This window comes from Narcine bancroftii, unplaced genomic scaffold (genome assembly GCF_036971445.1).
Source record: "Narcine bancroftii isolate sNarBan1 unplaced genomic scaffold, sNarBan1.hap1 Scaffold_844, whole genome shotgun sequence".
Taxonomy (NCBI): domain Eukaryota; kingdom Metazoa; phylum Chordata; class Chondrichthyes; order Torpediniformes; family Narcinidae; genus Narcine; species Narcine bancroftii.
This window is the reverse complement of record NW_027212344.1, coordinates 4,579-29,287: the sequence shown is the minus strand read 5'-3', so window position 1 is coordinate 29,287 and position 24,709 is coordinate 4,579. Positions and strand designations below refer to the sequence as shown.

General features: G+C 40.8%; 2 protein-coding genes across 2 annotated transcripts; both read right to left on the bottom strand.

Moving 5' to 3' along the window:
- Positions 1 to 837: 837 nt before the first annotated feature.
- Positions 838 to 18,116, bottom strand: LOC138751216 (uncharacterized). Its single transcript, XM_069913256.1, has 3 exons — positions 16,812 to 18,116; positions 2,929 to 3,110; positions 838 to 1,145 (listed from the first exon to the last, which is right to left on the bottom strand). Exons 1-3 carry the CDS (start codon positions 17,416 to 17,418, stop codon positions 846 to 848), a joined length of 1,089 nt encoding a protein of 362 aa, XP_069769357.1. The 5' UTR covers positions 17,419 to 18,116; the 3' UTR covers positions 838 to 845.
- A 602-nt stretch (positions 18,117 to 18,718) lies between these two features.
- Positions 18,719 to 20,246, bottom strand: LOC138751217 (basic salivary proline-rich protein 2-like). Its single transcript, XM_069913257.1, has one exon. The coding sequence runs from the start codon at positions 20,198 to 20,200 to the stop codon at positions 18,719 to 18,721; it is 1,482 nt and encodes a 493-aa protein (XP_069769358.1). The 5' UTR covers positions 20,201 to 20,246.
- Positions 20,247 to 24,709: the final 4,463 nt, after the last annotated feature.

The window sequence follows — 24,709 nt, the reverse complement described above, 5'->3', positions numbered from 1 at the left end:
GTGGTCATGGAGAAACACTATCTTGTCCTACTGTGCCAGGTGGTATGAACAGTATATAAAGTTGACTTGACTTGAGACCTGCTGAGTTCCTCCAGCATATGTGTGTTTTTTAGCCACTGTGGTTCATCAAATAGAGGACTAAATGGTCATTAGCTAAGGATGGAGCATCAGCAAGAGATCATTGGATGAAGTGGAGAACACCAGATAAGAAGTGAGGCAAAATTAATTGATTTAAGACCATAAAACATAGGAGAAGAAATAGGCCATTCAGCCCACTGAGTTTGCCCCCCCCCCATTTAATCATAAGTTGATCCATTTTACATCTCAGCCCCACTGCCTGGCCTTCTCCCCATAAACCTTTGATGCCCTGGCTAATCAAGAACCTATCGATCTTAGTCTTAAGTGTACCTAATGACCTGGCTTCCACAACCACCAGTGGCAACAAATTCCACAGATTTACCACACTCTGGCTAAAGCAATTCCTCTGCATCTCTGATCTAAGCGGACGCCCTTCAACGCTGAAGTGGTGCCCTCTTGCCCTAGACTCTCCCACCATATGAAACAACCTTTCTAAATCTGCTCTGCCGATACCTTTCAACATTCAAAATGTTTCAGTGAGATATTTCCCCCCCCCCCCACCCCCATGCCATTCTCCTAAATTCCAATGTACTGGCCAAGTGCTGTCAAACGTCCTCATATGGATAACCCTTTCATTCGCAGAATCACTGAATCTCCTGTAAATATGGACCTTAACGTGTATCTGGGCAGAGGTAGCAAAAGGCCAAGGTTCCAGATATGGGTTTAAGTGGATACACAATCAGAAATTCAAGTCAGGCTCTGGACAGTCACCGTTGTAACAGTAGGAATGAAATCATGGTCAGGAATAACTCCACCACTTCTGAAGCATGTAGAAAGAGATCATACTCATGGTATTGTAGTTCTGGCAGGAATTTATTTTTTTCTGCATTTATTACATTTACAGAGCATTGAATTATTAATGAGGAAGTGGTAGCAAATAACTCACCGCTTGAATGACGCCTGACTTTTAGGGAAACATCAATGCACAGTTGCTCCTCTTCACATTTTCCAGCATTCCCTCTAATACTCAGAATGATATACTTCGTCTCTTCATTAAAGCAAACCGTCTGAACAGGAAATTTAATGTCATGGCTCAGCAAAATAAATAAAAACCCATAAAGAACATAAGAAATAGGAACAGGAGATAGCCATTCGGCCCGTTGGGCCTGCTCTGCCATTCAATGAGATCATGGCTGATCTGATGATCGCCTCATCTTCAACTACCTGCCTCTTTTTTCTATATCCCTTAATTCCCCTACTATGTAAAAATCTATCCAACTTTGTCTTAAGTATATTGACTGAGGTCGCTGCAAAGGGCAGCAAATTCCACAGCTTCACCAACCTCTGGGAAAAGCAGTTCCTCCTCATCTCTGTCCTGAATCTTCTACCCTGGATCTTGAGGCCATGTTTCCTAGTTCTAGTTTTCCCCACCAATGAAGGCAACTTATCTACCTCTACCTTAGCTATGCCTTTCATAATTTTATATGTTTCTATAAGATCCCTTCTCATTCTTCTAAATTCCAATGAGTACAGACCCAGATGCCTCAATCTCTGCTCTTAGGCTAACCCCCTCATCCCTGGGATCAACCTGGTGAACCCTGGCATTTTCCCAATATTTTCCCCAACTCCTGTTGCTTCAAGTGACTGTATTTATTCTGTAAAGCCACTGGCACAGAGGCAAAAATGAAATTAAATAAAGCACAAAAAAGTCTTTAGAAACAATATAAGGAAAGCAATCTTGGGCCTTCATGAATGCTCAGTGATTTGTTCATGTTTAAAGCAAATGATGCATTAGTAACAGTTAAGCAGTTAAAGCACGATCTAATATGAACATCAAAGAAGTGTGACAGAATTGTGAACTTGGTCAGATAAAATTGAAGAAGGGCAATGTAGAATTACTTGTTTATGAAAATCAAGAAATGTATTGCATATTCTATTAATCTGAATTAAAAATAGAAGACAGGAAAATCTCAGGACAGGAGGCATCCATGGAAAGAGAAACATGAATCTGAGGGGCTGAATGGCCTCCTATCTAATAAGTAATAATTTTCAGACAGTAGACTTTTCTTAACTTACTGAAAAATCGTCCGGTTTTGCGAAAGGCAAATAAAATGAATACAAGGAAATGCCAAAAATGAACAAAGAAAAATGTTAAGTCCAATCTACATTGAATAGCAACCCCATTCTGCTCATTGTACAGAGATAAAGGACATTGCCATCCTCAAACAGTTAACAAGAATGAAGACTGGAGTGGCTGTGAAGTGACAGCAGTACAAAATGTGGGTCTCTGGCTTTGTGGCAAATTAAAAGAGATTTGAGATGCACCGTTTATTTCTATTTGAGGTTTCAGCTTTGCAGCTTACTGCAATAAACCCATGGGCTTTGTGACTTCATTACCCCCTGCAACAAAAGGCCATTCAAATTTGGATCAAGTACAAATGAACTAAATGGGAATTAAAACTAAAATCATGAGTGTGGACTACATTTCTAATGCAGGCTGCCTAGTGAGAGCTGCTAAAAATAAATCACAGCAGCTGCTCGCCAATCTTGCAGAGGCTGCAAAAACATAACAGGGAGAAATAGATATTAATATCTCTCAAGAAGATTGAGAGCTTGGGAAAATAAAGATACAGAGAAGGTCAGTAATAATTTGTCCAAGCGTAACTATTTTTACCTCTGTTTGTGGCAAACAGATGCTACTTTTGAGGTGATAATAAATATGTTGCAAATCACATTTAGGAGATGCATCATAAAAAGAACTGGCATCGTTTTTGTTTTATTTAAGTATTTCTCTGCAACTTGTGTTTCTCATGATTTATTGAGTATTTGATTTTTAAAAAAATGAATTACCTGATGTTCCTCCGAATGAACTTCACTGAATCTGAGTCCCCTTCCGCTTTCGAAGAAATTGCCTTGGTTTCGTCCGAGATAAAACACCAGCAGAGCCATCTCGGACCCCTCTATTAGCTGAAGCAGGCCCCCTTCAGCTGACATCTTATATTGGAGTTGCAGGTTGTACCCTTTCCAGTCCACTGTTTGGAAAAGGAAATGGGGAGATGTTCAGCACATTTATGAAATGTCTCTCAGTGACCTGACAACGGTTCAAATAGATCTTGACATCATTTGTGATTCAGAGCAGCGGAAACTCTACCCTGTCTTTCTCTGGACTGTCACTGAATAACACTCGACAACATTGATGGTGGTAACTAAATGCAAGAGGGTACACTAGTGCTTCTATTTCTTCAGAAGCTTGTCAAAGGCCGCAAGAAACTGCAGAACGATGTTTGCATGGCCCAATCTATCATATACACCTCCCTCTCCATCCATATCAACTCCATCCATAACTCCCGCTGCACAACTAGCACATTAAAGTCAACCACATGTGAGGTCACATACCACCAGCTTTAAGGATAGCTTCTTTCCTGCCATAATCAGACAACTGAATTAACCCTAATTAGAAAAAGATTTTCTTGCCTCTGCTACAAACCAGCTGATCTTTCTCTGCAGCACTGTACTTTGTAATATCTACTGGACTGCTTGCAAACAACTTCCTTCAATGTATTTTCATTAGATTTCAGATTTATTGTCAGAGTACATAAATGACAAAACATTCAACCCTGAGATTCTTTTTCATGGGAATGAGGCAGAATTACAACTTATTGGTAATGCAAAATAAAACTGTGCACAACGTACACATGTAAACAAATAAAGAAATGTGAACAAACTGTGCAATTAAAAAATTCAGTAGAATGCAAAAGTAAGAGATCTTAAATGAGCCACTGATTGAGTTTGTTGTTGAGGAGTCTGATGGTGGAGGGGTAGCAGCTGTCCCTGAATCTGATGGTGTGAGTCTTGTGGCACCTAGACCTCTCTCCTGATGGCAGCAGCCAGAACAGAGCATGGACTGAGTGGTGTGGATCCTTAATGATTTCTGCTGTGCTCTGATGGCAGTGTTCCCAGTAGATGTTCTTCACAGTGGGGAGGATTTTGCCGGTGACAACCTGGTCTGCCTCCATTACCCTTTGGAGGGCTTTATGTCCCCAATCCAGACTGTGAATGCAGCCGGTCAGCTCACTTTCCAGGGTTTCCAATGGCATTCCAAACCTCCGCAAACTCCTGGTATGACATCAATTATAGTCAACGATAAGCTTGAATGAGATCAGGGATTGGCCATATGGCCCCTCAAGCTTGTTTCACCATTCAATAAGATCTGGTTGCTTCAATCTTGTCCTTAACACCAGTTTGCTGCTCGCTCCCTCCATTCTTCAACTCCCTTGTGCTTCAAATATCTGTCGGTACCAATAACTCTAATAGCACAACTTCCTGGGAAAGAGAATTCCAAAGAACCATGGTCCTCTGAAAGAAGAAATTCCTCCTTATCTTTGTCTCACACAAGCACATGAAAGTAGAGATAGCGATCGAACTTTGAAAAATGAAAGAATATTTAGAGTACGACAAAAGCCTTGTGGCTCTTTCATTTTAAGTGACAGATCACTGCTCGATTAAGAAAATCCACCATCTCGCAAAGCATTTAAGGCCCATCAGGAATCATTCTTTCAGAAAAGACTTGAACAAATCCGAGAAGCCCAGGCTCAGCATAAAAAGAAAGTTAAAACACACCAGGCTGTGGTTAAAGCTCCATGGTAGGCAACACTGGATTTGCGTGATACAGACCAAAACAACTCACAGATACACAAAGATGGAAGGGATATAGGAGCATCAGAGCCAGAACCACCAGGCTGAGAAACAGCTTCTTCCAATGGGGCTGTGAGAATGCTCAACGACCAAAGGAACTGCTCACGCTAACTGTCCGAGACTCTTATATTCATTAAACAGTGTTTATTTATTTGTATAAATGAAATACTTTGTCCTGCATGTGTATTGTTTGTCTATATGTGAGTTATGTCTGGTTGTACGTTGCGCGCTTTGCACTGAGGACCGAAGAACCTTGTTTCGTCAGATTGTACTTGCGCAATCAGATGACAATGAACTTGACTCGATACAAGGAGGATATAATAATAGGGCGGTGAGCCAGTACCTCATTCTCTGGGGCGACAATAGTAAATACCAGAGGACATCTGTTTGAGGCGAGTGGAGGAAAGTTTAGGGGAGACTTCAGAGGTATGTGGGTTTTTTTTTACACACAGAGAGTGGTGGATGCCTGGAATGCATTGTCGGGGGTGGTGGTGGAGGCTGGCATATAGATAGGCATATGGATGTGAGAAAAATAGAGGGTTATAGATGTGAGGAAGGAAAGGGTTAAATGGTTGTGGAGTAGGTTTACATAGGAGGGCACAACATTATGGGCTGAAGGGCCTGTTCTGTGCAGTAATGTGCTATATTGTAATACTGTTACAGCACAGGGTATATCCTGCCATCCACTCAGATACATCATAGAGAATGCAATGATAAGTAAACAGGCCTTTCTTGTGCACTTCACCAGATCAAGTGAAAGGTTCCCAGTGTACTGTATCTTAGTAATGGCAAATTACTTGGTTTTTTTTTAAATGTAGTGTATACAGGCATCCCTTGAAGAACTGAGTCCACTGTAAGTCCTTCACAAGCACTGACCATCCAGCCAGTGAAGACATCTGTGTGAGGCATTGCCTGAAGAAGGCAGCCAACATCAGAAGAACCTCCATCACCACGGTCACAATCTCTTCTCGCTGCTACCTTCGGGTCTGAAGTCCAGCACCTCCAAGTTCAAGGGCAGTTTTTTCCCCCCCAACAACTATCAGTCTCTTGAGCCTGCCCATACTATCCCAACCCTGGCCATAAACTATTCAGCCAAAGACCAGTCTGCACAAACAAAACATTATATTTGTTCACACTTACTGTAACTGTGAACATTTATTTATTTATCTATCCCAGCCATTCTCAGCCCTTTTTTTCTTGGTTATGGATCTTTCAAGGACTGCTCAAAGTTCATGGGCCCCCTTCCCCTTGAAGTAGCCGTTTTGGTTTCTTCCGTACTCCTTTCTTACTGACTACATCAAAAATATTTATGTTACATGAGGTGAAAAGAAAACAAGGCTTTTACTTAAGAGTGCTGTGGCCCCCGTTGACAATGGCTGATCTATTCTATTATATTTATGATCTAATTTTCTGTCTCATGGCATATTCTGGTGATTTATGTAATTGTAGTTGGTGTGGCCACAGCAAGTAAGAAGTTTAGTGCATACTGTGTATGTACATTGTACGTATATGATGATAAACTCTCATACTCGGACTGATAAAACCTTTGATACAGTATTGTATGAGATACTTCTATTCATGAGTGATTCCTATATCCAATAAAGTACATTCTATTATTAGGCCTACCTCTGACATTCAATTTTGCAAGCTCCTTTAGACACTATACTCGTTAAATGAAAAACTGAATCAATGTCCATTGATCAATGAAATTAACAATTCTCTTCAACACTAAACAACATCCCTGCAGACAACAAAACATCTGCCTAACTTGAAAAATAGGCTGGAGAAATTTCTCCGCCTCCCCCTGAAAGAACAAAGTCTGGCTCAGCTGTTTGGAGGACCCAAGTGAATAAGGATTTTGATTTTTTTTAAAAAATGCAGATACATATGGCAAATATTAGCCTAAAGTAGCAGAAGAGGGCATATATGGATATAATGAAAACAATAGAGGAAGCAGAAAATGCTAAGGGGTTGCCAAATAGTCTTTAGCAGGCGTGCCAGAGTTCCTGGCTAAATGTTACATTACTCAAGGCATGATGGAAAACAGAACACCACTATGATGGATGAAAGCATCAGAGCATCAGAGGAGGTTACTCTACCCTCCCTTTCAACGCCTTCCAAGTTCCATTCACCAACTCTTTTCAGCTTGCAACTTTTGTTCTCCATTTCATTATGGAATTCCCTCTTGAAGAACACAAGAGAATTTGCCTCCACCACCTTGATAGACCCTGCATTGCAGACTCCAATCAGTTTAGATATGCAAGATGTTTTTCCTCATTCATTCTCAATCAAGTTGCAATGCCTCCATCTTCACTGCTCTTGGATCTACTAGTAGTCACAAATGGTGCAAAACACAACAGACATCAGGGTAAGCTATTCAAGGTGAGAAGGCTGTCATCAATCCATTTAGGAAGAGAACATTTGGGGGGGGGGTTATTTAGTATGTCAACAAAGACTCTCAAAAGTTTCTACAGGTCTATCATGGAGAATATTCTGTCTGGTTGCTTCACTTTCTGGTATGGAGGTACCAATGCACAGGACAGGAAAAAACTCCAGAGAGTTAAAGCAGCCTGCGACATCACGAGCACCTTCTCATTGAGGACATCTGCAAGGGGAGGTGTCTTAAGAAAGCAGCCTCTATCCTCAAGGTCCCCCACCACCCAGGCCATGGCCTCTTCACGCTGCTACCATCAGGGAAAAGGTACAGGAGCCTGAGGTCAATCTCCCAGAAGCACAAGGACAGCTTCTTTCCCTCTGCCATCTGATTGCTGAATGGACAATGAACCATAGACACCACCTCAATTAATCCTATTTTCTCGCACTATTTATTTATTTACTTATTTTTGAAATGTAATTTATAGCAATATTTGCTCTGCGATGCTGCCGCTAAAACAACGAATTTGGTGACATGTTCGTGACGATAAATTCTCATTCTGTTGACATGCATCACTGCAAATGTACACTGACAATTTTATTGCATCCTTCCTCACAGTTTTTATTAAACTTTATTTATTCGTTCAAAAAACAAATAATATGACGTATACAGCAATTAAACATGAACATTTTTTTTCTATATATATATATAAAAAAAAAGAAAAGAACCCCCCCCTTCATCCAACTCTCCTAAGGAGAGCTATAAAAAAAGAAAGAATATTAAAGAAAAAGTTAAATATACATATTAAAATCAAGTCAACGTAAATTGAAATGTAAATATTCCGAGTATAACAGCCACTTATTAATAAAAAAACTATAATTATCATGTGAAACGTAATTTTTTCCATTATTAAAAAATATTTCATCTCATTATGCCATCTATTAATATCAATCATATTTGTATCTTTCCACGTACTAGCAATACATTTTTTCGCTACGGATAAAGCTAAATATACAAAAGCAAGCTGAAACTTATCTAATCCCAAGCCTTTCAGAGGTTGCAAACTACCCAATAAAAATACGGTTGGATCTAAAAGTATTTTAATCTTATACAGGTATTCTAAAAACGATTGAATTTTCTTCCAAAAAGATTGTATATGTATACATAACCAAACAGCATGAAAAAAAGTTCCAACCGTATCACCACTTCTAAAACACAAATCTGATTCATTAAAACCATACTTTTTAAAATTTTCAGGTGTTAAGTATAATTGATGTAAAAAATTGTAGTTAATCATTGCATAATGTGCATTTATCAATCTAGTTACATTATCATAACAGATATCTAACCAATCCTCTTTGGAAAAAATAAAACCAGTATCCGCTTCACATTTACTTTTAGATCTATCCCAATCCTTTTTATCCATACCATCCTGTAATATTTGATACATAGATGAAATATAACCCTTCTCTGGTACCTTCATAAGAAAAGTCTCAAATTTAGTTATTTTAGGTAAAATCATATCTCTACCAAACATAGATTTTACCAAAGATTGAATTTGATAATAAATAAATAAAGAATTCTTATCAATACCAAAATCTTCAAAAATGTATTGCTAGTACGTGGAAAGATACAAATATGATTGATATTAATAGATGGCATAATGAGATGAAATATTGTTTAATAATGGAAAAAATTACATATGTTTTGCATAATTATAGTTTTTTTATTAATAAGTGGTTGTTATACTCAGAATATTTACATTTCAATTTACATTGATTAGATTTTAACATGTATATTTAATTTTTCTTTAATATTTTTTCCTTTTTCTTTCTTTATGGCTCTCCTTAGGAAAGTTGGCTGGGGGGAGGGTTCTTTTCTTTTTTTATATACATTAAAAAAATAACGTTCATGTTTATGGTTAATTGTTGTATATGTTATGTACTATTTGATTTTTGAACGAATAAATAAAGTTTAAAAAAAACCCCAAATCTTCCCTCATCTGATTAAAAGATTAAAAACTTACCCTCTTTAAAAAAATCTCCCAAATTTTTCACACCTTTAAATCTCCAATGCAATAAACTTTGATTATGTATTGAAAAAGAAATAAGTTGATTATTATACAATGGAGTCAAAGCCAATAATTTACCCCTAGAACCTATCATTTTATTTTTTCTTTATCCATAACTTCATTAAATGTTTTAGTATAGGCACATTATATTGTAACAAATTCATATTCCATCTAAACAAAAATTGATGTATTTCAAATTCAGAAATACTTGCCATCTCAATTTTAGGCCAACTAGGATGCTGTACCAAATCCATTAATGAGATAATAAATTTAAGTTGGGCTGCCTCATAATAATTTTGAAAATGTGGTAAACGTAATCCCCCTAACTCATTTTTCCAAGTTAATTTATTCAAAGCTACTCTCGAAAATTTACCCCTCCATAAAAACTCCCTAACCATTTTATTTAAATCTCAAAAAAAAAATTTATCAAGTAAATACGGAATAGATTGAAACAAATATTGTATACGCGGAAAGATATTCATCTTAATTGTATTTATCCTTCCCACTAAATTAATAGGTAAATCTTTCCATTTAATCAAATCAGTTTTGATTTTTTTCATTAACGGAGCATAATTTAATTTATATAAAGATTGATAATTAACATTCAAAATTATACCCAGATATTTAATTCGATCAGTCCACCTCAAATTAATAATATTCTTATAAACCGAATAATCTCCTTCACTTACTGGTAATATTTCACTTTTTTCCCAATTAACTTTATATCCAGAAAGACATCCATATTGTATTAAACACTCCTTCAAGAGCAAAAGTGACTGAGCTGGGTTTATTAAATACACCAACATGTCATCAGCAAATCAATTAATTTTATACTCCTCATCTGAAACTTTCATACCTTGTATCTGTGTATTTTGTCTTATCAACTGTGCTAAAGGTTCAATCACTAACGCAAACAAAGCCGGTGATAAAGGACAACCTTGACCTTCCTCACAGTTATTCAGGAAATAACTGTTGCACTGCAGCCTAACACAAGAGAACACGAGATAACAATTTGCTGGAACGGAACCTCATGCACTACTTCCCTTCAATTTCTATTTTTCTGCACCATAAATTGGCAGGGTTGTGGGCTAGTAGTGGGATAGAGGACAAAATAGCACCTTGATTAATCTCTGGGACAATCAGTTTATCTCCTCGACCCATCTGGTTGAATGATAGATAAATAGACTCAGCAAAAGAGGAGATAATTTAATTCAAATCAGGTACAAACAAGAGAACAGAGAATAACTGGATTAATAGAGATTAAGGACTGCCTAAAGAAATCTCTTGGTGCCTGCCACATTGACCACCGCCAGTGGGCTGATATCGCCTCAAACCGTGCATCTTGGCGCCTCTCAGTTCGGCGGGCAGCAACCTCCTTTGAAGAAGACCGGAGAGCCCACCTCACTGACAAAAGACAAAGGAGGAAAAACCCAACACCCAACCCCAACCCACCAATTTTCCCTTGCAACCGCTGCAACCGTGCCTGCCTGTCCCGCATCGGACTTGTCAGTCACCAACGAGTCTGCAGCAGACGTGGACATTTACCCCTCCGTAAATCTTCGTCCGCGAAGCCAAGCCAAAGAAAAAAAGAAAGAGATTAAGTAAAGACACTTTGAGAAACCTCTAGCAACAAAATCACTACCTGAAAGAATGGGTCGACACATCTAGAGTCCACCTACCGGGTCCCAGAGACTGATGTTGAAGGCATATGAATGCTATTAAACCCTTAAAGTCACTGTCACGGTACTTTAGTGAGTATCTCAATAGAGCAGATGCTAAATTCGCTGATGAGAAAGCACAGTGCGTTTATTTTAAAATTAGATCATTGGTCACAGCACCTTCTATGCCACCCTAATATTCCAATTAACCAACAACCCCCGTGTACTTTGAGGGGTGGGAGGAAACTGGAGTCCCCCGGGAAAATCCACGCAGACACAGGGAGAACATACAAACTCTTTTCAGGCAGCGCACGGGCCGCTAGCGCTGCAATAACGTTGTGCGAACCAATTAACGTCACCAGTCCCTTCCCTGTGAAGCAGTTGGTTTCGTACGTACTTCTCTCCTCCAGACTACATTTAAAAAAAAATAACAGAATATTTTATATCAGCCCGTGGCCCCCAGGCAGGGGTGGGGGAGATTGTACAGCCCACATTGAGAATGGCTGATCCAGAATATTTACTCTAGATAAATTAAATGGTTGAGGGGGATTTTACACTTTGAAACCAGCAGCATTACACCACTACGATTAAATTAATGAACTTAGAGATATTGTCCATTGTTTGTCTTTTCTTAATAAATCCAGTTTCGTCAAGTTTTACTATTTTTGATACACAGACAGCCAATCTGTTTGCTCATAGTTTTGCTATTATCTGATTCCACCTGCATTGAATTCGCCCATCGTTACTGAATGAAGATCTACCGGGACCAATGCCTGAAGAGAGCGCACAAAATCAGTGAACCGGTGCGGACTCGAAAGGCCAACATGGCCCCAATGGTTATGGTTATATGGTTAAATCACTTAATCCTATGTTCACCTTTACAAAATGCAGTTGGTGTTGTATGTAGATTCTCAGATGACTGATGTACTGGAGCACAAGTTATGTTTTGCAATTATACGTTGCACTACAAAAAGCCATTCAGTCCTCATAAATCTTTTCCTCCCTTCTTAATTTATCCCCATCATGTCTTTGCATCCCTTTATTATCTGCTTGGGTGGATTCATTGAAATTAGTCGCCTCAACCATTTCATTCTAACTCAGGGTGGAATCCATCGTCCTAATCCTGATTGGATTTATAGATGACTATGTTTATTGCCTGAGACAGAAGGAATGATCTTCTCCGATGGACACTGCGAGACCAGCTGAGTTTCTCCAGATTTTCTGGGTGTTTTTGCTATCTTCTCTGTGCCTAGTTTTACGAAAAACCTCGAGGTAACTGGTCAGTCTACTTTTTTAAAAAAAGTTTCCCAGTGTGTTTAGTCTTTCCTGATAGATTTGACTTCCTGGTTCTGGAAAAAATTCAGTGGATTTTTTTCTGCACAATGTCCTTTTCATACTTCATTATTATATTTGAGCATATAGTAAACACAGCGGGACAAACATTAGATACCAAGCATCGCTCAACTAAAACATTTATGTTTTTATTCCTCAACAGTAAATGTGTTCAATCTCAAGTCTTTAGGGGGAGAAATAGAGGCAAAAGGCAACCTTCCTTGTGTCTCGCCATGCTGGGTGTTGATGGTTTTTCTGTGAAACAAGTGCTTCAGCCCAGTGGGAAATAAGAGCTGGCACTTGTGGTAAATCATGAGGTTACTTGGTTACTGAGGTGCCCTTTGCCTCCTCTCTGACTGTCCCACGTGGGCACAGCAACTTCATGTTTGAACAAAGATATTATTTTTGTACTTTACTTCAGTCACGGCTTATGCTTTTAATTCCCCCTTGAAGATCTTTGAGTGAAATATTAATTTGTGAGCTTTACAATGCATCAAACTATTTTTAGTGACTTTCAGCTACGTTTTGAGGCAAGTCGGTCCTTTTACTAATGACGCATTTATCACAAATTACACTGGACAACAATATTTTCTTAAATGTTTGCTTCCTGAAAAAAAAGAGGGATTATGATAGGCACTTCTAGCTGAACACAAAGATAATTTCAGATTTGCTGTATCATGTAGGAAGTTGGAGAAATATTAAATTAACTTTTATTGAATTTAGCATGTTTAATCGGATAATAATCCATTAGTTCAAAAACATTTGGCTTCCTGTTTCAGTGTCCAACAATAATTGGCCAGTATTGAAGGATTCCTATTGTCCTGATATTGCTTTTCCGTGGCCGCAATGTCCTATTGAAACCTTTCACCACGTGGGTCACTGATTGCACTGAGATCAGCAGGGAAGAAGTCCAAGTGCTAATGCAGAAGGGCGCGGGGGAACCATACTCCACTGACCATTAATGGCTCGACCGTTGGGGTTGTCAAGTTCCTTGAAGTGCACTTGGCGGAAAATCTCACCTGAACCCTTACCACCAGCTCCACGGCCAAGAAAACACAGCAGTGCCTCTACTTCCTGCAAAGGCTGAGGAAAGTTCATCTCCCACCCTCCATCCTCACTACATTCTACAGAGGGTGCATTGAGAGCATCCTGTGCAACTGCATCACCGCCTGGTTTGGAAACTGTAACTCCTCAGACTGCAAGACCCTGCAGAGTAGAGTGAAGTCAGCGGAAAAGATCTTTGGGGATCTCTTCCTACCATGGACATCTGCAATACTCAATGCAGAAAAGGCAATAAACGTTGTGAAGGACTCCATACACCCCTCGCATAAAATAGTAGGAGGTACCTTAGCACAGGTCCTTGCGTCCAGATTGGGCAAATTTTTATCCCCAAGCCATCAGGTTTCTGAATTCTCAGAACATATGTATTATGTGTACCATGGACCTTTACTGTATACATCTTAATATTTTAATATTTCAATGTGTTTAACTCCTATTCTTATATTTTTGTAAATATGCTCTGTGGTCCTGGAGAAATGCTAACTCGTCTTTACCGTGCGAGCATGGTATGAACGATAAATAAAGGTGACTTCACTTGAATTTTCAATGTTTCGCTTCATAATTTTGTGTGCTTGCATAGTCTTAAAATGTGACAGGAAATCACAAACATATCTAAAAAATGGTATGTGACAGGAAGATTTTAAGGTGATTTTTATGATCAGCAGCCCAAACTCCAAAAGTGTTCAGAAAGAAAATTCTTCGTTGTCCAGTGTTATTTAAAATGGCAAGGTATAAATAAAACTGAATAAAAAAATTTAAGAGACTTTGTTCTAATCAATGCAATTCTGAAATATCTCAGTTGATTTACCCCAGGTGTCACCATGACCCATCATCTTCTCACTCCATTAATGCATCTAGTTGCCTCTAGTCCCTTCACATTATTCTTCTGCTAAAGCAGTCAAACAAATGTATGGACAGGAAAGGATTACACCACGATCATCGGTAGAACCACAGATGGTAATGAGGAATCATACAGGAGTGAGATAAATCAGCTGATTGAGTGCTGTCACCACAACCACCTTGCACTCAGCATTGTCAAAATTAAGGTATTGATTGTGGACTTCAGGAGGGGGAAAACTAGGAGAACATCACCAGTCCTCATCGAGGGCTCAGCTTGAGAAAGGGTGAAGAACTTCAAATTCCTGGGTGTCAACATCTCTGAAGATTTATCCTGGGACCTCCACGTCGATGCAGTCATGAAGAAGCCTCACTAGCAGCTGTACTTCATGAGGATTTGATATGTCATCACTCCTGGAAATTTCTGCAGGTGTACCATGGAGTGCTTTCTGACTGGATGCATCACTGCCTGGTATAGAGGAGGCAATGGACAAAAGGAAAAGGCTACAGAGAGTTTTGAACTTGGCTAACACCATCAGGGGCATGAGACTTCGTTCCATTAAGAACATCTACAACATCGTCAGAAGGAAGCTACCTCTATCCTCAAGGACCCTCACCATCCAGGCCATACCCTCTTCACACTGCTACCATAGGGAAGGAGAACCTGAAGATGAATAATCAACAGTAAGAAACAGCTTCTTCCCCTCTTCCATCAGATTTCTGAATGGTTGATGAACTACCTCACTTTCTCTCTTCCTTTGCACTATTTATTTATTTTTTTTAAAATGTGATTTGCAGCAATTTTTGCACCTGTAATGCTGTGCAAAACAATGCATCTTGTGTCAGATGTTCATGACAATTCCGATTCTGAAATTGCCCAAATGCAAGAAAATAGGACTAGCCCAGAATGATACCGCGAGTATGATGAGTTGGGCCGAAGGGCCTGCTCCGTGCTGTGTGAATCTATGGATCCAAAAAGAGGACAAAGTAAAACAAATGTGCAAGTTCTTTAATTGGATTTCATAATTTTTATATAGGAATTCTAATTCCACTGTAAATTGGCCTAGGAACAAGCCCATAGGAACAAATGAGTAAATATGGCAACATAAGATCCAGGCAATTTCATTTTATAGAATGATAAATCATACAGCACTTTAACAAGCACTATGATCCATAAGTCCTCACTGACCATCAAGCATTTACCCCATATTATACTCCTCATATTCTCATTACTTCTTCCCCAGAGTTTACCACTCATCTACACCAGCCACTCTCATCTTTTTTGGCTATGGCTCAAAGTTTCCCAGTGAAGCAGTCAAGTTTTGTTTCTTCCGTACTTCTCTGACCTTCTACATAAAGAAAAATTTATCTTACATGAGAAATACACTAAAGGAATAACCTCCAGCATTCAGTTGAGTTACAGGGACAGAGATTTAGATTCAAGATGGGAAGGTCAAAGAGCGAGCAGATTTGGGGTTAAAGGATAGCACAACTTCTTTCGTGGTCTGGAGGGATAATCCTGACTCCACAGGGCAGACTGCCTTTTCTATAAATTTTGGGACACTTCAGACCCCAAGTTATCTTCCTCCTATTTCCCCCACTCAGACACCTAAGTGCAGGATGGTTAGTCCAACCATCGTGGACAAGTTGGGCCAAAGGACCTGTTTCTCTGTTGTAAAACTCTGTGACTCTAACAGGCTACCTGCTAAATTGGCAACCCTAGTTCAGTGATGCCTGGTCCCAATCTGCATGTTTAAAGGACTTTGCCAGCTTAATTTCAGGCAGTTGACCTTGTTGTCTGCTTAAAACAGTGCAGTTACACAAATGATGGGAGCAAATAGGCAGGAAGTTAGTGGGCACGTTACCCATATATATTTAACTGTCTACCTGGTTGTTCTGTGAAACAGCTCCTCTAATTCTCTATTTATTAACATTTTAACACAATAAATACAGAATTATATAAATAATTTCAGACAGAAGGTGTTCATCTGCTCAATGTGAAATATAGCTGTTGTCTTCAATCAATCCTTCTCATATTTTATTATTCTATATTTCTCTCAATCTAGCAGGTTGTTTGGCCTTTCAAGTTTAGGCTGGCTCTCAATGCAATCTCATCGATCCCACACCACCCTTTATTTCTGCAACCCATTTTCTGTCATGTGCCCATCAACTCCATGCTAAATCTTCAACTGCTTTCCTCTCGTATGGACAATTTGCAGGGATAATAAACAGAGCAATCAGCGTGCCTTGGGAATATCAGAGGAAGTGGAAATTCCCGGAGGAAACCCACACAGTTACAGAAAGAAGGGACAAGCTCTACACACAAAGCATCTCGTGTCATGATTGAACCCAGGTCACTAGAGCTTTGAAGCATTACCACCTGTCACTCATCAATGGTAACAACTCTAAATATGCTTTTTTGGAGGTGTTTCCAGCACAACTTGACCCAGTTCAAATGGAGTACAACTTAAAACTCAAGGTTTTTTTTCCCCTTCTTAACAAATTCCTTATTTGCCTAAAATTTGTTTTGTTTTTATGCTTTCAATATGGAAATGAAAATAAAATGACTGACTGAAATGAAAATATATATATATTCTTCACATACAAAATTCAGTATTTATTGTCCATTAATTAGTTCCACTAGTAATTGCAAGACTAAAACACATGACTGTTTACCTTTTTAAAGGAAATCAATCTCTTTTCTTACCTTCAGTCAGATGCAGAATCCTCAGTCTCACCATTTCTGCATCGTCTTTTATATGAAATGCCAAATTTCTAAGGAGAGGCATTGCACGATGTTTTTGTTTTGCACTGGAGCAAACTCCAAACTTGGCCACGTGGCTGTCATTGTACGAAACCACATCTTCAATGAAACCGTGCTCGTATCCAGTAGCGGCACCAATCACCTCAAGGTAATGATTGCTTTGCTCATCACTTTGCAGCCTACACACTGGCTCTTTAAACGCACTTGGATTTTTTTGTTTAGAGCTCACGCCTAATTCTTGATGTCCATTTCTTGGATCTCCCTGAGGAGAGAGCATGCTGGATATAATTTTATTGTCCTTATTTGACGGCTGTTCCAGTCTTGGTCCAGTTCCTAGTGCAACAAGTGATTTTGTGTCACACACAGACTCACTGTTAGCAGAGCAGTTTTCTTGTGCCTCAGTGGAATGGAGGTCAGAGTAGTCATCAGTCTGGCTGGTGGTCGAGTCTCCCGCGTTTACGTGCACTTTCCTGCTGTCCTGCTCCACGGGAAGTGCGCAAATGAGCAAAAGGAAAAAGTGAGAGATCCCAAAAGTTGACACAGTTTCCATGATTGATCGAACTCTGTCGAGGGCTGAAGAAACACAATCCAAGAGTTGGCTTTGTCTTTGCAAGATGAGCCTTGTTGATTGTGGTGAATTAAAGCTGGAGGAGTGTTCAGCAGAAATTTATAAAACAAAAGCAGACCTTGTATTTTCTTTCGTGGATATCAAATGTGCCAAGAAGCTCTTGATCTGCATTTTTTTTAATGCTACAATACTGAAATTCTGTTACCTTGAAATAGCGAAATAAACAAGGAAAACAGTGACCAGATCTATACAATTTTTTTAATGTCTAAGGAGTAAACTTGAGACCCACTAACCTCCATGCCTTTACTATAAGCTTCTTGTAATATCCATATGCCCAAGTCAAACAGATTTTAGAACACAGAAGAGTAGAGACCCTTTAGCCCACAATGTTGTGCTGACCTACATTAAATCTACTCCGTGATCAATTTAACTCTTCCCTCCCTCACACCCATAAGGTTATATCCAAGGTTACTGATGCATTTTCTGGAATAGTTTGAGTTAAAAAAAATCAAAGCTACAGAAGAGACATAAAAACTAAACTGGTTATCTTGCAGAGCCATGTTTTGCGATCGATTGCTAACTATCTCAAAGCAAACCTACTTCTGATTTTTTGCAGCACATCATGAGGGCCACTGACTGGCTGGTGAAGGAAATCGCTTGAATCTGCTGTCACTTCAGCAAATGCCCCTGGGCTTGGTGGAAAAAGACACACAATTACGGTGGTAGATTACATCATCATTTCCTGCAAACAGTTGCTTGAATTTTAATTGTAATTTCTGTATGCAGTTTAATTTCTCACAGTGTGCAACTGCAGCCACAAACCATTAGTTCCTTAACATTTAAATTGAAGATATAATTAAAAGAATAGCTGCAAACATCTGAACTCCATAATTTCTATATCTAAATATAAATAAGCTGTTACATTGCAATAGTCCCGCACTCCTGGTTTATAACTAAGAAATTCTTTTGTAACTGACTGTGACGGCTATAAATGAAAGGAAGTATGTTGATCTAAGTGTACACAAAAACTTCATAATCCAATTCAACTGAACCTTTTTAGATTAATTTAAGAAGTAATAATAAAAACTAAAAAGATCTGATAGTAAATGTTTTCTTAATTGTAATATTTGCTATCTTAAAGGAAAATAAGGAATACACGAAAAATCACAGGAAATGTCTTTAATGACAGATTAAAGTATTGTACATTTGCAAGATACCTGAATACCAGCAAAATAACAACCTACAAAACTTATATTGCCATAAAATCCTTAAAGAACAAAGATCAATTAGCAGGAGGAGGAGGAGGAGGAGGAATGCCAGGTGGTGGAAGAGGTGTGGGGGGAGCTGATATCGGAGCAGACTCGCTGGGAAGCGGAGGCCTTATCATTGGTGGAACTGGAGCAGGAACCGGAACAGGCCCTGGAGCAGAAACTGGAGGGGGGCCCGGAGCAGAAGCAGGCGTTGGGACTGGAGCTGGAGGTGGGCCTTGAGGTGTAGGAGGTGGGCCTTGGGGTGTGCGCGGCAGGCCCTGGGGTGCGGGGGGCGGGCCCTGGGGTGCGGGGGGCGGGCCGTGGGGTGCGGGGGGCGGACCGAGAGGTGCGGGGGGCGGGCCGAGGGGAGTGGGGGGCGGGCCGAGGGGAGCGGGGGGCGGGCCGTGGGGTGCGGGGGGCGGGCCGTGGGGTGCGGGGGGCGGGCCGTGGGGTGCGGGGGGCGGGCCGTGGGGTGCGGGGGGCGGGCCGTGGGGTGCGGGGGGAGGGCCGTGGGGTGCGGGGGGCGGGCCGTGGGGTGCGGGGGGCGGGCCGTGGGGTGCGGGGGGCGGGCCGTGGGGTGCGGGGGGCGGGCCGTGGGGTGCGGGGGGCGGGCCGTGGGGTGCGGGGGGCGGGCCGTGGGGTGCGGGGGGCGGGCCGTGGGGTGCTGGGGGCGGGCCGTGGGGTGCGGGAGGCGGGCCGTGGGGTGCGGGGGGCGGGCCGTGGGGTGCGGGGGGCGGGCCGTGGGGTGCGGGGGGCGGGCCGTGGGGTGCGGGGGGCGGGCCGTGGGGTGCGGGGGGCGGGCCGTGGGGTGCGGGGGGCGGGCCGTGGGGTGCGGGGGGCGGGCCTTGTGGGGTTGGGGGTGGGCCCTGAGGAGGCGGCCCCTGCGGGGTCGGGGGCATCCCCTGCGGGGTCGGGGGCATCCCCTGCGGGGTCGGGGGCATCCCCTGCGGGGTCGGGGGCATCCCCTGCGGGGTCGGGGGCATCCCCTGCGGGGTCGGGGGCATCCCCTGCGGGGTCGGGGGCATCCCCTGCGGGGTCGGAGGGAGCTGTGGCGTCGGTGGCATCCCCTGAGGGGTCGGAGGCATCCCCTGAGGGGTCGGAGGCATCCCCTGAGGGGTCGGAGGCATCCCCTGAGGGGTCGGAGGCATACCCTGAGGGGTCGGAGGCATCCCCTGTGGTGCTGGAGGCATGCCCTGAGGGGTCGGAGGCATGCCCTGAGGGGTCGGAGGCATGCCCTGAGGGGTCGGAGGCATGCCCTGAGGGGTCGGAGGCATGCCCTGAGGAGTTGGAGGCATCCCCTGTGGCGTCGGAGGGAGCTGTGGTGGAACAGGTGGCACGGGGGCACCCGGCGGCATGGGAGGCATGGGTATAGCTGCTGGTCGTGAAGTTTGCATTGCCTCTGGGGGCATGGGGCCCCTTGGTGGTATGCCATTCATCAGAGGTGGAGGTGGTGGTCTGTTCTTCAGTCCAGGTGCTCCAATAGGCAAGGTCTGTGGTTGCAAAGGTTTTTCCATCTTGAAATGGAATTGAAGGAAAAACTAGAAGAGAAAAAAAAGCAGAAGGTCACAACCATCTCAACAGAGCATAACATTAACACAAAAATACAAGAAAGAGTTTGAACAGGATCAAAACAAAAACTGTTCACATCACCACCACCAACATTTTTAAACTAACTTTCCAGAGAGTGAAGGCAATGATATAATTGTACATTCTACCAGCTTTGGGGTTGAGGTCATGAATGTAAAGCCACAGACTGAAAATATAATTGAGAGAAAATGGATTCTAATTAATGGAGATCGGCAAAGAACAATTCTGAAAAGAGTGGACAAACAATGAATGTAAACTAGAAGCAAAAGCGTACTATACTGGAGAAATTCAGCAGGTCAGTGTACTTTATATAGCTTGAGCCCTTCATCAAGGCATGGCATGATCTGCTGAGTTTCTCCAGCACTTTTGTGAACAAAGAAGCACTCTCCCATTAAACAAATCAGTTCTCTATTCATCCAGTTTCTTCAATTCTACCTTGAATGCTATACTTAATTTTGTAAATTCCCCTCATGGTGAAAATTAGATTGAAATATTTGATACACAAACAGTAATAGATTCTTGAGCTGCATAGCATGGAAATAGACCCTTCAACTCGACCAGCCCACACTGACCAGGTTGTCCCATCCCAGCTAGTTCCACTTGCCTGTTTGGACTAAATATATCCTCTCCCTTGTTCTAATCTCACTCCTCTGAATGGTCTGCCCTCTACAAATCCCAACCTTACTATCAAAATTTTGATGAGGGACTCTGCTCCTCCCCTCATCATTTTATTTAAGCACCAACCTACATTATGCCCATACCTTGATGAAGGAGCTCAGGCCAAAAAGTTGGTTATGCATCTTTATCTTTGCTGTATAAAGTACACTGTTTGGCCTGCTGAGTTTCTCTGCCATTGTGTTTTTATGGGTTTTAAGTGCACCAATTTTTAATATACAGAAGGTCCCCGTCATATGTCCAAGTTCCGTTCTGACCGACCGGTCAGATCTCAAAATGGACGCAAGTCAGACGGATGTATGTTACTCCAGGCCAACACATTCTTAAACTGGAGCTGTGGCACTTCATCCATGGCCCAGTCCGCCCTGTTGTCCACCACCATCTGGCCTGAGCTCACCTTCCCCACCTCGAACACCGGTCCGCCACCACCCTCGTGACCTGAAAATAGAACATATTCCGCGGCAGCGGAGTCTTGGCACCTGCCACTACGTTGGTCCGTCAAAATAAACAGCCCTTGGGTCCCAAGGACCTGATGCATAATTTTTATATTGATAAATTTTTAAATTAAAAATGGTATTTTATTTTGGACGCATGCACAGAGGGTCGTAAGTCACATAGGTCGTAAGTCGGGGGCCACCTGTATATTAATGAGCGTGTCTTTGGAATGAAGGATAATATTTTAGGATTTTTGAATGACACACAAGTGTAATAACCATTAAATGGAGAGCAAAGACAAACAAAGAAAAGCTTATCCTGTGGGCAGGCACATGGTGCCTGGAATTTAATGAGGAAATGAGAAGGATGTATTTCAGTATAAGTATGAAAAGAGACAATTTAACTGAATGAGCCCAATTTGAAAGACAGTACAGGTACAAAAAGACTGAAGCAAATATTACAAATTTTTGAAGATGAGAGGAAAAGTGAGCAGAGCCAGTTAAAAAAAAAAGAAATTACAGAAACTTGACCAAACTTGATAAAGCTTCAGTTGGGAATACCATATCCTATTCAGAGCATTACATTTTCCCAAGGAGGGTACAGAAGAAGCTAACCAAGATTACATTTGGATAAGTGATGGCGCCTTAACTAGGTTTGACTGCTTTGTGGTTAGATTTGTAGACACTCCAAAATTAGTCGATAAAGCAATTTAGAGGAGGAAGAATTTGCAAAGGAATACAAGATAAAGTCAGTGAAGAGGCAAAAGTTCCACAGTTGCTCTTTAATCTGGGGAAGACAATGGAAATCATTTTTCTTTGACTTGAGTTTAAAGCATGCTATGTTGCTTGAAAGTCATAGAGTAAGAATTCAACAATGTTAATTCACCCAGACCTTGACCAACTTTACATTTTGTGTCTATTTTCCATTGAAGGGCACAGATTTATTGTACTAATACAAGTTTCATATATAGATTACAAAAAATTATATCTTCCAACCTGCAATAGACAAAATTTTTGTCAAGTCCACCCAAGGTTTCAAAGTTCTCAGCTGCAAATAAAAGCTAAAAAAAAATGATGTCTTTGTTTATCATCCAGTGCAATCCCCTACAGCTGTAGGGAGAAGCCATGGGTTCCAAAGTCAAGGGATTTGTAAGGGAGCATGAGGATCAGATGCCTGTGCATATATATTCCGAAGGGTGAATCTCCGTAGTGCTGATGGCTCTTCAGAATTATTAATGGCTCATCAAAAGCTACGATAATTAACCCAACCAGACATGCCAAATGTTTATCACAGATGAAGGCTCAGCACACCAAACTGGGAACAATCTGAGTTGTTCAACATGTTACAGAAATAACCAGCTGCAACCTTGGAAAGTGTTCTAATATCGTTCCAGGTACACTATGCCACTGAGCTGTAAGTGTCCTGGACTAGGAAATGAACATAATCTCATAACATTACAACTTCCATAGCCAATGAATGAAGTCAGATCCTAAATGACCTTACCCCAAGGTTAACATTTCTACACTGATTTTCTATTCTAAATTTAAATGTAGACATACAGCAGAGTATCAGGCCCTTTCAGTCTACAAGCCTGTTCTGTCCAGTAACACCCAACTGAACTACAACCCTTGATACATTTCTGAACATTGGGGAGAAACTGAAGCACCTGGAAGAAAGCCACGCAGACATGGGGAGGAGTAGAAACTTCTTGTAGACAGTACCAGATTCAAATCCCATTCACTAGTGCTGTAACAGCATTGCGCTAACTGTTAAGCTGAAACCATGTGCCCATGTAGTTTCTCTGTCCTTTTAGCCCATTGGCAAGATGTCTTTTTTTTCCTTTTTCAATATTTTTATTAACATTGAAATTTCACATCCAAAAATACAGAATACATATGTTAAAATTCAAAAAGATATATTACTTAAATCATATCATTTCATCCAAGGTACTCATTTTAATCAAACAGATTATATATATTGTATTAATATTATATTATTTTATTAATTTAAAAAAAGGAAAATCTAAACTCACTACCAAGAAAGAAGCTGTTTGCCCAAAAGAAAAGAAAGGCAGAATTCTTATCAGGGTGATAAATTACCTCATGAGCCAACAGTTCTACCTTCACAACAAATTAAAGATTATAAAAGTAATCTTGAATCTTCCAAAAAGGGACCCCACCATGTTTGAAATTTTAAATTCAAATTGGAAAGTGAGCATCTAATCTTCTCTAAGTTTAAACATGACATGACATTGCATAGCTTGATTAGGAGGGGTAACATCCCTCCATCTGAGCAACACCGCCCTAGCTATAAGAGAAATAAAAGGTAATATATGTAGCTCAGATGTTGTTAACGTTATGTCCCTCTCTTCAACAATACCAAATAAAGCAGATAAAGGATTTGGTTGAAAATTAACTTTAAAAAGTGCAGAGAAAGTTTGAAATACTTTGATCCAATATTTTTCAAGACTCTGACTTATCCAGAAAATATGAATTAATGAAGCATCTCCATTGCTTCATTTATTACGAAGAGGAGATACATGCACCGAAAAACGAGTTAGTTTGACCTTGCACGTGAGTCCTATGGACTACTTTAAATTGCAAGAGAGAGTGGCGGGCACATAAAGAAGAGGTTTTAACCAATTTGAAAATGACATCTCAAGTTTCTTCAAGAATTAAAAACTGTAGGTCTTGTTCCCAGGCTTTTTAATTTTATTTGAGGGAGCCTCTCTTATTCCCAACAAGTCATAAATGTTAAGATATTGAATCATTATGGAAAGGTTGTAAATAAAAAATTACATCAATTAAATTCATATCAGTTATCTTATTAAATGTATGTAATTGAGATTGTAAAAAAATTCTAATCTGTAGATAATGAAAAAAATGAGTATTTGGTGGACCGTATTTAACTGAAAGATGTTCATAGGAAGCGAAATGTCTTAAGGATAAAATGTATCTTGAATCTTTCAAAATATTGCAAAAAAATTGGGTGAAAAAAGATATTTTTAAACTAATTTATGAAATTTTGGAGTTCTGTGTATCTCAGAATACTTGACCCTTCTAATTACATATTTAATCATCTTCAGTGAAACAAAAAAACTGCAGATGCTGTGATTGTAGTCAAAACACAAATGCTAGAGTAATTCAGCAAGTCTTGCAAATTACTGGCGTTTCAGGGCCTGAGCCCTTCCTCAAGGTAGGAGTGTAAAAACAGATGCCTGAATTAAAATCTGGGGGAGGAATTCAAGGGGGGAAGGAGTCCAGACCAACAGACAAAAGGTAAGAATTTATTTTGGCTCTGCTACCCCTCATGGTATGCTGCAGAGC

What these genes read in the sequence shown, in the direction of transcription:
- LOC138751216 (XM_069913256.1), bottom strand. Translation starts at nt 17,418, where the DNA reads ATGGAAACTGTGTCAACTTTTGGGATCTCTCACTTTTTCCTTTTGCTC. An exon ending in GATTCTGCATCTGACTGAAG is followed by an intron (nt 3,111 to 16,811) that starts GTAAGAAAAGAG and finishes TTTTCCAAACAG; the next exon opens with TGGACTGGAAAGGGTACAAC. An exon ending in TTCATTCGGAGGAACATCAG is followed by an intron (nt 1,146 to 2,928) that starts GTAATTCATTTT and finishes TTTCCTGTTCAG; the next exon opens with ACGGTTTGCTTTAATGAAGA.
- LOC138751217 (XM_069913257.1), bottom strand. Translation starts at nt 20,200, where the DNA reads ATGGAAAAACCTTTGCAACCACAGACCTTGCCTATTGGAGCACCTGGA.